The 13,563-nt window shown below is 59.2% G+C and overlaps 2 protein-coding genes across 4 annotated transcripts; one reads left to right on the top strand and one right to left on the bottom strand.

Moving 5' to 3' along the window:
* The first annotated feature begins 179 nt into the window (after positions 1-179).
* ABCB6 (ATP binding cassette subfamily B member 6 (LAN blood group)) lies at positions 180-7,195 on the top strand. 2 transcript variants are annotated; one of them, XM_030277334.4, is made up of 20 exons: positions 180-352; positions 1,178-1,709; positions 2,257-2,394; positions 2,667-2,856; positions 3,039-3,131; positions 3,386-3,578; positions 3,667-3,788; positions 3,871-3,980; positions 4,049-4,114; positions 4,256-4,381; positions 4,470-4,546; positions 4,652-4,715; positions 4,812-4,897; positions 4,987-5,044; positions 5,217-5,321; positions 5,791-5,965; positions 6,249-6,361; positions 6,471-6,565; positions 6,745-6,813; positions 6,892-7,195. In XM_030277334.4, exons 2-20 carry the CDS (start codon positions 1,194-1,196, stop codon positions 7,016-7,018), a joined length of 2,523 nt encoding a protein of 840 aa, XP_030133194.4. In that variant the 5' UTR covers positions 180-352; positions 1,178-1,193; the 3' UTR covers positions 7,019-7,195. The 2 variants fall into 2 exon arrangements, with proteins under 2 accessions (XP_030133194.4, XP_030133193.4); XM_030277333.4 differs by lacking the exon at positions 180-352 and adding an exon at positions 421-564.
* Positions 7,196-7,503: 308 nt separating this feature from the next.
* ZFAND2B (zinc finger AN1-type containing 2B) lies at positions 7,504-13,547 on the bottom strand. Of its 2 annotated transcripts, none has more exons than XM_030277346.4 (9): positions 13,173-13,547; positions 12,390-12,484; positions 11,833-11,964; positions 11,031-11,182; positions 10,469-10,576; positions 10,246-10,315; positions 9,634-9,710; positions 8,946-9,027; positions 7,504-8,686 (listed from the first exon to the last, which is right to left on the bottom strand). In XM_030277346.4, exons 1-9 carry the CDS (start codon positions 13,225-13,227, stop codon positions 8,648-8,650), a joined length of 810 nt encoding a protein of 269 aa, XP_030133206.4. In that variant the 5' UTR covers positions 13,228-13,547; the 3' UTR covers positions 7,504-8,647. The 2 variants fall into 2 exon arrangements, with proteins under 2 accessions (XP_030133206.4, XP_030133207.4); XM_030277347.4 differs by having other exon boundaries at positions 8,946-9,024.
* Between the last annotated feature and the right edge of the window lie 16 nt (positions 13,548-13,563).

Raw genomic sequence — 13,563 nt, 5'->3', positions numbered from 1 at the left:
TCCGAGTCTCCCTTCGCTCTGCGGTACCGTGCAGCCCACCCGGGCCTGGCCCGCGATGGCAGCAGAAGGCGGGGAGGAGCCTGCCGCCTGCTCCGGGGCGCCGGGAGCTCCCAGGAGCGTAGTGGCAGCCGCGGGAGGAGCAGGGGCTATATTTATCCCCGCGGGAGCAGTGCCCCGTCCTGCCTGACCTCTGTGGCGGGAGGCCCCGCAGGGGCTCCGGGGCTATCGCGGCACGGCACGGCCGGGCTGGCGGCGCCGATAACGAGAGCGGCGCGTCTCACGGGGCGTCTCACACCGGAGGCGGAGACCCTCACGGCACCGACCCCTCCCCGTCCCCGGCGCCGCAGGAGAGGTCCGTGCCGCCCGGGCTGGGCACCGCGGCCCGGGGAAGGGACACGGGCAGGGGCTGCGGTGCCGGTGCCGGTGCCGGGAAGGAGGCGGGCGGGCAGCAGGCGGCGGGGCGGGGAGCGGGGCGGGGCGGGCGGAACGGCGCTGGGGCCCGGCTGGCGGCGGCGGGCGGCGGCACGGGACCCGGAGCGGGCCAAGGCCGGCGGCCCGGGGCAGGTGAGCGGGCGCGGCGGGGCCGACGGGGCGGCCGAGGCGGCGGCGGGGCCGCGGCCGCCTGTCCCGGGCCTGAGCGGCGCCGGCACCGGCCCGGCATTCACCCGGCGCGGCCTCTGCCTCGCCCTCCGCGAGTTTTCTCTTGATGTGTGCCCGTCATTGCCCTCGCCTCTCCGCTGCACGGCCCCGCGGTTCCCCGAGCATCCTCCACGTTCCCCACTTGCGCCCCTGCCGCTGCATCACCGCCCTTGCTCCCTCCCACTTGAGACTGTTCCCAGCTTCACTCTGCCTTGCCGTCCCTGCCGCTCCCGCTGGACATCCTCAGGGGCATCCTCAGGGGCCCGAGTGGCTCTGGTGGGCCCAGTCTAATGTTGTGCCCGCACCCAGGGCACACAGCAGGTGTGGTGCTCATGCCCATCCCCATGCAAAGCTGGCCCTGCTTGCATGCACCGCTTTGTGTGTGCTGCATGCAGCGTGTCATGTGTCCATGTCCAGCGGTATTTGCCCCTGGGAAGGCCCTTACTGCTTGGCCATGCCACCCCACTGTGAGTCCCTCTGTGCAGCTGGTACCACAGCTCATCTTGAAACCTTGCCTCGGGCTCTCTTCTCTCCACAGCTGGTGACCTGCCAGGATGGCCGTGCTGGGGGGCTACTGTGAGGGCAACAACTCCATCACCCAGGCCTGGGTCCAGCAGGGCTTCCAGCCCTGCTTCTTCTTCACGTTGGTGCCATCTGTACTGTTGAGCGTCTGCCTGTTGCTGGGTGCCCTGCAGTATGCCTGCTACGCCCGCTTCAGCCGTGCCATGGAGCCCAAGTACATTCCCCGCTCTCGCCTCTACCGTGGCCAGGTCCTGCTGTCCCTGTTCCTGGCCCTGCAGCCCTTTGGTGGGCTGCTGTGGCAAGGAGTGGGGCTGAGACAGCTCTATGGGTATATGTTGCTGCATGCCTGCCTCTGGGCCCTCAGCTGGGGCTGTGCCATTGCCCTCCTGCAGCTGGAGCATACCCGGGTGCTGGCCCATGACCGAACACGGGGCCATGGCACTGTCCTCCTCCTCTTTTGGGCACTGGCCTTTGCTGCTGAAAACCTGACCCTGGTGTGCTGGAGGAGCCCTCTGTGGTGGTGGGCATTGGAGGATACCAACCAGAAGGTGGGCTGGGGTCTGTGGCTAGGGAAGGGGAATGAGGCACTTTTGGAGGTGGGAGGGACTGCAGAATTTATGATGTGGGGATGGAGTATGCATGTCATAATCTGCCATGCCCAGAGTGTATACAGTTCTGGGTTGCACCCACAGATCTGCCAGATATTTCAGTTCCCAAGCCCAGTTATCACACATCTCTCCATGCCCCCACCCAGCTCAGGTCTTGCTTCTACCCGGCCCAGACCCAGGTGCAGAAGGAGGGGTGTATCCCTGCTTCCCACAGCCCTTTGCCTCTGTGTACCCCTTAGGATAAGTGCACCTTGAGGTGCAGAGGGCATGGAGCCAGATGATATGGGGAGGAAGGACAAAGTCTGGGTGCGGCCTGTCTGAGGTGCTGTGCTCAACCAGGGACTCCCACTGAGCTGCATGGGGTGTCCCCTGGCACACTGCACCCCATCCCCATGCTCTGCTCATTGTCTTTCTCAGATCATACCCATCCATGCTCAGGGTTGTGCTGAAGGCCAGCTGAGATGCTGAACTCTAGCTCTCCATTCAGGTGCAGTTTGGCTTCTGGCTGCTGCGTTACATCTGCACATTCATGCTCTTCATCCTGGGCATGAAGGCCCCGGGGTTACCCCACAAGCCCTACATGCTGCTAATCAATGAGGAGGAACGGGACGTGGAGAATAGCCAGGTGAGTCCTGGGACTGAAGCAGTTTTAGGATATGGCCAGGAAGGAGCTGGGGATAAAATGGAAATACAGCTGCCCTGGGATCTTCATGAGATGTGGGAGGACAAGGTTTAGAGCTGCCCAGTCTCCCTGCTTGATGTCACTAGACTGCAGCCCTGTTTGGAGGATGGAGTGAGCACTCTGGAGAGGAACTGGTTTTCTTGGGGTGTTGTCCAGGACCATTGCTAGCTTGATGGGGTGCCAGGGCAATGACTCCTTGGTCTGCTCTCCCCCAGCCACTCCTGACAGATGCCAGCAGGACCACCTCCACCTGGAAGGATTTCCGGAGGAAGCTGCGGCTGCTGGTGCCATATATGTGGCCGAGGGGCAACCACCTGCTGCAGGGGCTTGTGCTGTTCTGCATGGCACTCATGGGGCTGGAGCGGGCTATCAATGTCTTCGTCCCCATCTACTACAAGAACATTGGTGAGGCATCTGGAGTTTGGTGTGTGAGGCTCGCCACAGCCTCACCAAGTTCTGGGGGTGTTGAGGTGACCTGGAGGGTTGCAGGGGCTCAGGGTCCAGAACTGGGTGCTGGGGCTGTTTCCCACAGGCACCCTGGGATGCTCCCTGTCCCTCCATCCTGACCCTTGGCACACTTCCTACAGTGAATGAGCTGACAGTTGGTGCTCCCTGGCACACCCTGGCCTGGACTGTCTGCAGCTATGTGGGGCTGAAGTTCCTGCAAGGTGGAGGTGCTGGTAAGGACCATTGGGAAGGATGGAGCACTGATGAGAGATGATATTGGGCACATCATACCAGTGCTGGGGTGGCCAGGGAAGCCCATATGCCCCATCACTGCTGCTCTCTTGGAATCAGCAGCCTGGGCTGGTCCCAGGTTAGGGGGAGCGAGTGGGCTTCATCCCATATCCCCCTTTCCGAGCTGGACTTTTGGAAGTCTTCTGCATGCCCCAGTGGAGCTGATCTCGGTTGACCTTTCCACGTTGCCCTGCAGGCTCCACTGGCTTTGTGAGCAACCTGCGCACTTTCCTGTGGGTGTGGGTGCAGCAGTTCACCAACAGGCAGGTGCAGGTGCAGCTCTTTGCCCACCTGCACGGGCTGTCCCTGCGTTGGCACCTGGGGCGTCGCACTGGTGAGGTCCTGCGTAGCGTGGACCGGGGCACCAGCAGCATCAACAGCCTGCTCAGGTCAGAGTGTGCCTATGGTGGGTGAGGGGGTTGGCTGGACAGCCCCACCGAGCCGGGCTGATGCTCCATCTCTCCTTCCACCCACCAGCTACATCATCTTCAGCATTGTCCCCACCATTGCGGATATTGTCATCAGCATAGTTTACTTCACCTCGGTCTTCAGCGCTTGGTTTGGCCTCATCATCTTCGTGTGTATGAGCCTGTACCTGAGTGAGTGAGGGGGCTCATGGTGCAGGGCTGCCAGTCTGTGGGGTGGCAGGAGCCTTGCAACGCAGCTTCCTCCTGTCCACAGCTCTGACCATCTTCATCACTGAGTGGAGAACCAAGTACCGTCGGGACATGAACACACGGGACAATGAGGCCAAGTCCCGGGCCGTGGACTCGCTCCTCAATTTTGAGACGGTACTGTAGGAGCTGGGGGGGGGTCACTGAGGACTGCTTGGGTGCTGATACCAGCTCTGCTCCTGTAGGTGAAGTACTACAATGCAGAGAGCTATGAGGTGAACCGCTTTAATGATGCCATTGTCAAGTACCAGGTATGGGGTGCTCAGCACCTTTAGGGGCACCAAGGGGAAAGAAGCCAAACCTCACAGGCACCTTTGGGGATGATGGACATCACCAGAGATCACTGTCTGTTTTGGAGGCAGCAGCATCTCACAGGACTTTGTCTCTTCCAGGTCTCAGAGTGGAAAGTCAGTGCCTCACTGGGCCTCCTCAACCAGACCCAGAACCTGGTCATTGGCCTAGGGCTGCTGGCAGGGTCCCTGCTCTGTGCCTACTTTGTCACTGAAAAGAAGCTGCAGGTAAGGCTGGTGCCAGCCTGTGCACACTCCTGCTGAGGTGGAGCCATGGGCCTGGTGGTTACAGACCCCTATACCCTGTCCCTTCCAGGTGGGGGATTTTGTCCTCTTCGGCACCTACATAATCCAGCTCTACACGCCACTCAACTGGTTTGGGACTTACTATAGGTAATGCTGGGAGGTGTGGAAGTGCCTGGTATCCCCCCTCTCCATGGATGACTGGGTCAGTATGTGCTGCCCCAAACCCTTTTCTCTGGTCTTTGCCCTCTTCAGGATGATCCAGAATTCCTTTGTGGACATGGAAAATATGTTTGAGCTTTTCCACGAGGAGCAGGAGGTGGGTGCCACCTTTCCTGGACCTTGCTCCCTCACTGGGCCTGTGGTCCTGCCCTGGGGATTGGTTGGCTCTGAGCCTGAGCCTCTACTTTGACAGGTGAAAGATGTGGTGAACGCTGGTGACCTGCGCTTGGAGGCTGGGCAGATTGAGTTTGAGAACGTGCACTTCAGCTACGTGGATGGGTATGGGGTACTGGGCACAGGGTGGGAGCTGCTATAGGGATGTGGGGCCATGGAGTGGCCCTGAGCCCTTCTCCATGCCCCTCTTCCAGGAAGGAAATCCTGCAGGATGTCTCTTTCTCTGTGATGCCTGGGCAGACCCTGGCTCTGGTGAGAGTGGGACTGTGAGTTCACTGTGGGAGGGAAGGATGGGGGTAGAGAGGTTAGAAAATATGAAGGTGGGAAGAACAGGCCCCAGCAGGACCAGCCCTTTCCTGTCCAGCCTGTGGCCTCCAGCAACTGGGAATTTGCCATCTCTAAGTCCCTTTTCCTTTTTGTGTAGGTGGGACCTTCAGGCTCTGGAAAGAGCACCATCATCCGTCTGCTCTTCCGCTTCTATGATGTACAGGGTGGCTGCATCCGCATTGATGGGCAGGACATCTCCCAGGTGAGGGGGGAGGGCCTCCAAGGACTGGGGAGGACACACCAGCTCATCTGGGCCTTGCAGCACTGCTCAGTGCAGGCACCCAGATATTTGCATGGGAAGAGCATTGAAGGGAGGAAGGAAAAGCAGTGCAGCATACCCTGACTTCATGGCTGATCCCCAGGGTAGGGGTGAGCATGCAGCCCCCACAGCCCCTTTGCAGGCCAATGGCTGTGCCAGAAGTGGCAGAATGGTATGACTCTGGGACCCCAGGCTGAAATGCTGGGTGCTGACCGGGGCTCCCTGGCAAGGACTAGGGCACTGTTAGGGCTCCCCACTGCAGAGTGGAGATGCAGCTGAGCCTGTGGTGCAGGGCAACCCTGCAGCACACAACTTGCAAGGAATGGGGCTCATGGCTGAGGGCAGGATTGGGTTTTGGAGGGATCTTTGAATTTGGTGTGGGTCTGCCTGAGCCCTCTCCCCTGCCTCCCAGGTGAAGCAGGCTTCGCTGCGTGCTCACATTGGGGTGGTGCCCCAGGACACCGTGCTTTTTAACGACACCATCGCCAACAATATCCGCTATGGACGGATCCTGGCCACTGACCAGGAGGTACAGGAGGCAGCCCGGGCTGCTGACATCCACGACCGTATCCTTTCTTTTCCTGATGGTGAGACCCCTGCAGTTGCTGCCATTCCATGGTCCCCATAGACCTTCTAGTTGTCCTCACAGGTATCCTTGGGTGACATCTCCTACAGAGACACCTGCATGACTTTGTGTCTTGCTTTGCCTTTCCCTGCCTTCTTTCCAGGGCTAGATCAGCCCCTGGACAAGGATAAGCTGAGGTTCCACCATGTGGCTCTGTGGTCACAGCAGAACCTCCCAGGGCAGTAGGTCCCCATCTCCATTTCAGAGGGCACCAGCACATCATGTTTCTGCTCTTGTGGCTGCAGGATACAACACCCAGGTGGGAGAGCGGGGGCTGAAGCTGAGCGGGGGCGAGAAGCAGCGCGTTGCCATCGCACGCACCATCCTGAAAGGTCCCCACATCATCCTGCTGGATGAGGTAACAGCAGTGGCCCCAGCCCAGCCTTACCCAGCTCTGCAGCAGCCCTATGCCTAGCAGCTGCCCACACCACCTCTATCCCTTCCTCATGTTGTGTCTCACCTTGCAGGCCACATCTGCACTTGACACAGAGACTGAGAGGAACATCCAGGCTTCCCTGGCCAAGGTCTGCGCCCACCGCACCACCATTGTTGTTGCACACAGGTAGGGACAAGGGGAAGGGGCTGATCCGGGAGGTGCTGGCCAGACCCTGCAAGAGGGGCACACAGACCTGCCCCCTGCTCAGGAGGTGAGAGCCCTTGGGGTTGCATCTCCTGGCACTGTGCAAACCCTCAGAAACCCTCTCCCACCCAAGTCAGGGTAACACCTGCTTTTCCCTGCAGGCTCTCCACTGTGGTAGGTGCAGACCAGATCCTGGTGCTTAAGGATGGGCACATTGTGGAGCGAGGGAGGTGAGCACAAGGGGAGGGAATCTCCTCCCTGGTTCTGGGACCAGCTCAGGACCCTGCATCCCTCCGCTCTCCCCACAGGCATGAGGAGCTGCTGCAGAAGGGTGGTGTGTACGCTGGCATGTGGCTGCAGCAGCAGACTGGGGACGAGGGTGAGAGCAAGGAGCACCACACTGAGAAGCCCCAGAGCAGCAAGAAAACATCATGAACATGACCAGGAGTTCTGCTGTGATGCTGACTTGGGTCCAGGCCCCCACACTGCCTGGGAGTCTTTTGCTGGCTGCAGGCAAAGGCCCTGCGGGGTCTTGGTTGGACACTCCACTACATTTGTACATGTTTGTTTTGCTGTTGTGTAATTTCTTAAACCAGGTCCTTCCCAGGTCCATACCTGTGTGCTCTGGCCAGAGTACGTGCCTCTTGGTGGGGGCAGGCAGGGTTAGTGCCTGGGCACTTGGGTCAACTGGCAGCTCTGCCACAAGGTTGAGCTCCTTGGGCTTAGGTGGGCAAGGGGTTGAGCAGGCTGTCAGCACCTCCATCCCCACTGGGGATGAGCTTGGCAGGGAGCTGCACCCCAACAGCAGTGGAAGAGCAGGGCAGCTGTTGTGCCCTCACCCCTGTGTGCCCCCCCAGTTCAACCACCTTCCACAGAGACGTGCCACTCTGGGCTGGACACCAAGTGACTGCTCCCTCAGGTACCTCTGTACCTTGTGCTATGCTTTTATTTTCTCCCAAGCAGCACTTTGACAAGTCTACACATTCCCTGGACCCAGCTTGAACCTCCTCCCTCAGCTGCTCAGAGCAGGACAGCCCAGTCCTGTGTAGAACCCGGCACAGCCCTGCAGGCAGGAACCGCTACAGCAGCAGGTGGGAAAGCAGCACAGCTCTGCATGGCTGCAGATCCCCTGCAAGAGGCCAGCAGGACAAATCTCCTCTGCCCAAACAGGCTCTAGGCTCAGGGCTTTGTCTGTAAGGAGGGGTTCTGTGCTATTGCTATCCAGGAGGGGATCCCCAGCAACACAACTGGAAGAAGGGAGGCATTCCTACCCCAGCAGCATTTAAACAGGGCCCTGTTTTAAGTGTAGGGCAGCAGGAAGGCAGCTGCAACCATCTCATGTGAGTGACGCTGCCATTCAAGTCACTGCCAAGGTTACTTATTATATTAAACCAGAAAGGAAATGCAGCTCCATTCAGTGTCAGAGAGGTCTTGTGCCCAGCCGAGCAGGGTAAGGCCCAACGTGCTCTTGTACATGCAAACAGCAGGGAGCACCGAGGGTGTGGGGAGCAGGGAATGGGCTGCTTTCACACTGCTGGGAGGTTGCACATTCATCCATGCCATGCCCAGGCAAGAGACTATTCCAGCCACTTCTGCTCTTTGCTGAGGGGCTGGCACAGCCCTTCCCAGAGCATGGAATCCAGCCCCCCACTACAGAAGGCAGCTACATCCCAGCTGTATGTTTGAGCATGCAGATATGTCCCCACACAGCTCTGCCCTCGCCCCACAGTCCCAGCAGTGTTGGGACACGGCTGTGGCAACTGTGGGTAAGTGCAGACCCTGGGCTGCTGCTTGCTTTGGTGTGTACCCAGCCCCGTCCTGTACAGCCTTCACCTCCCCAGGAGCATCAGCAATTTGCTGCACTAATTTTATATAGGTACTAGGGCTGAAGTGTCAGTGTATATTTGGTTGCTTACAGCTCCCAGGGAGATGAGCTGTCCTTGGCAAGGGGCTCTTGGTACCAGTGTCCAGGCCAGAACCCCATGGCATCCGTGTGGGAGGCCAGAGCCGCTCCTCAGGTCACAAGCAGGTCCTGTGTCCGCTGGCACACCCCACCTCACCTGCCTACGACATGCTGCAGTTTGATGGCTTTGAACCGTGCACCTGGAACAGAAAAGAGCACACAGTGAGCAAGGGCAAGCAGGCTTCTTCTTCTCCACTACAAGAGGGCACATCCAGTGTTCAAGTTCCCAGAGATGTGTACTCAGCAGTGATGCTGCCACTGCCCCAGGCTGGGCTGCCCTCCTGGTGAGGAAACCCAGGCTAGACAGAGGCCAGAGTAAGCAGAACCCAGGGAGGCCCCCTGCCTCAAACAGCGAGGCCAGGATCAGCCCCGCAGAGCCCATAGCCAGCCCTCACTCACCTGCTGCTGCGACTGCTGGTACTCGGCTTCGCTCGCTGACAGTGCCTGGGCCAGTGCCAGATCCTCCTCCTCCTGTGTGCTGCTGGGACAGTGGTGCATTGTGTGCCTCTGCCTCCCTCGGGCTCATGGGCTGAGTGCTCAGAGCCCTTCTGGGTTTCAGCATCCCACTGCAACCCCTCAGCATATCTTAAGGCAGGGAGCAAATGAGGATAACTTTGAAGAGGCATGGGGTTGGGGAGGGAGCAGAAGATCCAGCTAGGGCTGGCAGCCAGAAATCTGGACCAAGGAGAGCAGTGTAAGTCCAGTCAATAAGATGGTGCTTTTAGCAGCACTGGGCACTGTGCCTGGGGACATGAGCTCCCCAGGTGTCCTCCATGAACACCCCTACTCCATCTATCACACTCCAGCCAAACCCATGAGCTGGCAAGTTGTCAGACAATGATTTGCCCTACTCTGTGTGTCAGTCACTGTCCCCTACCAGCACCCCTAGGGCTGAAAGCTTGCTTGCTGAACAGAGTCCCCTATTGGCTCTGGGCTCTTCCTTTTTTTCCCTGTCAGCCAGAGAGGCATCATATGGAAACACGTGTTAGGAGGAATGCTATCCCAGAGCCACATGATGCTCCCCCAGGCACCTTTCACACAGAGGATGGGTGCACAACACATCACACCACGTGTTTTGGGGCTGTACCTGGGCTGCTGTGCTGAGGTGCGTGCCGACTCTGCCAGGGACATCTCCAGAGCTCGCTGCAATGCCTCTTCCTCACTCTGAAACAAAACACCTTGTCACCAGCGTGGCCAGGGTGGGGGGCAGGAGGCAGCCCTGAAGCACATGTGGCAGGTACAGTCTTTCCTGGCCAAGGGCGGGCAAATCTTCTCTCTCCAGAAGACCAGACAAGCCAAGGTGAAAAACTGGAGCTCTGGACAGACCAGTGGTGCTCACCCCCTACCCAAGGGGACACTCCTGCTTGCTAATGCAGGAGTATGCCAGGAATACCAGTGGAAAGCAATTTCCAGTCTCCTCCAGCCTTTTCTTGTACTACAGAAAGACAACACCCAAGGAAAATGGCTGGTGCACTTTGTCTCTTTGAGGAAAGCTAAGCACCAAGCACACCTGAGAGCCATCATTGGCAAGCACCAGAGCAAGCTCTGATTTCCCACAGAGCATTCAGGATCATTGGCTGCCAGGGAAGACACAGCTGGGAGCACAGTCACCTACAGAGTGTGGGCTAGAAAGCATTTGCTGCAGTCACTTCCTAGAAGGCACAGAAACCACCCCAAATGGCCAGGCCAAGCTACTCACCAGCCCATTCTGCAGCATGACAGCTGGAGGGGAGGTGCTGCGAGTCTGCGACGCAGCTGCTCTGCCTCCCCTGCAAGCAGAAGAAAAGCTGCATTACTGTCAAGGCAGGGAGCCCTAGTATGAGTATCCATCCCGCTGCGGCACAAGAAGAAGGGAGCTGTTACTCTGGCATTCCACGCTGGTCATGCCCACCTCACAATTACAAGTCAGGCCATCACCTTACCTGGCACAGGCCAGGGAAGAGGAGCTGTCTGCTGGCCGGGCAGCTCCGCTGCTTGATGCGGTGACTATTTTGGAGGAGGATGCCTGGGCTCTGGTAACTGCAGCATGCCTAGGACAGACAGGATGCCGTGAGAAACTGTTCACCTTCATGAGCAATTCCTAGGCATTGAACACTTTGGGATATCAAGCTGGATAAATAAGACACCTCCCTCGTTCCTCTTCCTCCCATGTTGCAGCTGTTATTCCCAAGAGTTTCAATTGCTGTTTCTCTCCCTAAAACCCTGTACCAGGACTGGCAAAAACCATTGGCCACAGAATAAAGGGCTGGGGAAAGAAGCAAGAGCAAAGCAGTCAGCAGGCATTACTGACAGCTTTTGCTGCAGCAGAAACTGTGTATACTGATGTGCTTGGTGCTGCAGGAGGACACCCTGGCACACAGGGCAGGGAGTGTGACAATGCAGCAGTCCCAGACAATGGGTCAGGAGGAGCTGGGCTTCTTCTGTATCCGCAATCTGGCAAACACAGCCCCACCCCTCCCAGCCTGATTGTTCTCAGGCCCTCACCCTGCTTTGGAAAGGGGATGCCCTGCCCCACTGCAGTCATGGTCCAGGGGGTGCCGGTGCTTGAGGCAGTAGTTCTTGTGGCACTGGTCACAGATGACCTTCATCATCTCCTTCTGCTTACAACCAGGCTTCAAACACTTATTGGTGAAGATCTGAAAGATGACACAGCAGTGGTGAAAAGAAGCACATACTGTGGAGCTGTCCCTTCTCTCCATGCCAGGCCCTGGGCAGAGACCACCCTTCCCCACCAGTGTTATCTTCTGCAAGGCACTGAAATTTGTATCTTAATACTTTCTTAGATATCTCTGAATAATTTCTTTAGCTAGTTCGTTAGTAATTCACTGGTTCCTCAGTCTCCATAGACAAAGAGTCTCCACAACCAGAATGCACAGCAGGAGAAAGAGCGCTTTGCCCAGGGACTCCTGCCTTCCATGCCAGTGCAGTGGGGATAGCCCAGGGTACTCCAGCTACTGCTGGGCTGGATTCCTGCAGGGCCAGCTGCCTGCAGCAATTTCATCTTCTGGCAAAATGGGGTAGTTAATTGCCAATTGCATTTTCCTAATGGCAGCATGCAGTTTACCATCCTTATGTCCTAGCCGGCTGCACAGCCCTACTCCATCACCATCTTGCTCCCTCGACAGCCTCCACAGAGCCCTGCAGATGTGCACACCTCCAGCTCACCAACCCTCCCTCTGTGCCAGAGACAGCACCAGGCAGGGCTGAATCTGTGTTGTTTTCATCCCATGCCAGGCTCCATCAGAGACCTGGCAGAGCTCCCCTGGCCCAGCCACACAGTACATACCTTGCGCTTGCGTTGTGCAGGGTCAGACTTGCAGTCACGGTCAATGTGCTCACCCACCACAACATCAGGCATCTCCCCCCGCCTCACAGGGACTGGGGTGTTGCAGAGGGGACACACTGGGACCTGCACATCCTGCAGAGACAACAACAAGGAGCTGGAAGCAGGTAGCTGGGCAACCTTGAGCGCTGCAGTCACCTCTCTACCTTTCAGGACCTGCCTACCATGGCTTCCACAGCTTCAGCTGCACTTTGAGATCCTGCTCATGACCCTCCAACCAGCTTGCACAGCAGGTGCAGAGGCACAGACATACACTCAGGGAAAGGAAGATCGTGTGGCTGGGAAATGCCCAAACTGCTTCACCAGTGGGAGAGAGAGGGCTGGATGCTTACGGTACTGAGATGCAAATCCTGGCTTTCAGGTACATCTTCAGACTCAGTACACATCCCCAGGGGGACTGCTCAAGTGACCAAAGTCACCACAGATTATGATGATCGGCGGCTAGAAAAGCTCAGCAGCTCCATGCAGGAGGGTGGATGAGATCTGCTCCCTGCACTTACCTTCTTGTAGGCAGAGGTGCAGTCATGCTGGGCATAAGCGATGTGGTCGGTGCAGAAGATCTGCTCACAGGCATCGCACTTCAGGGGAAGGAAGTCTAGGAGCAGGATATGGCATGGGCAGAGAGCATGGAGATCAGCACTGCCCACCCGCAGCCCGGGGACCTCCCCGACTTCCCGAAGACAAAACAGGGACCCGCGGCAAAGCCAGGGCCACACCTCTCATCCCCCAGCACGAAAACAAAAGGGCTGCAGGTCCATAGCCACGTCTTCAGAAATATCCAGGGCTCCTCCTCAAAACGTGCGGTCCCCGAGATCAGGAGTAGCATCCTGAATCACACCAAGCTCCCCCCGCGGGCTGCCGGCCTGAAACCGGTGGGAAGTGATGCTGCCACAGTCGCTAGGGGCTTCGCCCACCGTGATGCCCGGGGTGTGGAGGGGTCCCAGCGGCCCCGCCGCGGGCAGTCTCCCCGGCATGCAGCACCGAGGCCCGACAGCGGGGTGCCTGTCCGGGCCCTGCCCCGCTATTCCCGGGCAAGAGCCGCTTGGGCAGAGCCGCGAACCCGGACAGAGCCAGCGGCGGAACCCGGTCTAGCGGCACGGACAGCCAGCCCCGCCCTAGCGGGGCAGCCGGCCGGACCGGGACCCCTTCGCCACGGGCAGCCCTCGCAGCCCCGCCACCGAGCCCGCAGGCCGGGCCGCCCGCTCCGCGCCGCCCAGGCCCGAGGCCGCGGCCGGCCGGCCGGCGAGCCCGCCGCGCCCACCCCCCGGTTCCCCGGCGCTCACCCAGGCGCTGGCAGGCCGGCCAGGAGCAGTGCGCGCCCAGGTCCGGGAACTCCATGGCGGCACGGCCGCCACCGGCACCGGCGGCCCCGCCGCGCCCGCTTCCGGCGGGGCGTCACAGGGCGGCACCAGGCACAGCCCCGCCCCGCCTCCGGATGCCCTTCCTCCGGGAGCACCGCCGGGACCCGTGGGGAGACCGGCTCCAGACACCTGCCCGGCGCCGGGGGAAGGCTCAGGGCAAGGCGGAGTCCACGAGGGACATCCCCAGAACCATCCTGCCCTGCCAGGCCAGCAAGAGGTGTCTGCCGCCATGGGACAGCTTGAACGTATCCCTCCTTCCTTCCTCCTCTGCCCCAAGGGACACAAACCACGGATCCTGCCGTGTAAGAAAGCT

This window comes from Taeniopygia guttata, chromosome 7, assembly GCF_048771995.1.
Source record: "Taeniopygia guttata chromosome 7, bTaeGut7.mat, whole genome shotgun sequence".
Classification (NCBI taxonomy): Eukaryota; Metazoa; Chordata; class Aves; order Passeriformes; family Estrildidae; genus Taeniopygia; species Taeniopygia guttata.
The sequence above is the reverse complement of the archived record's forward strand: the minus strand, read 5'-3'. Positions and strand labels throughout refer to the sequence as shown.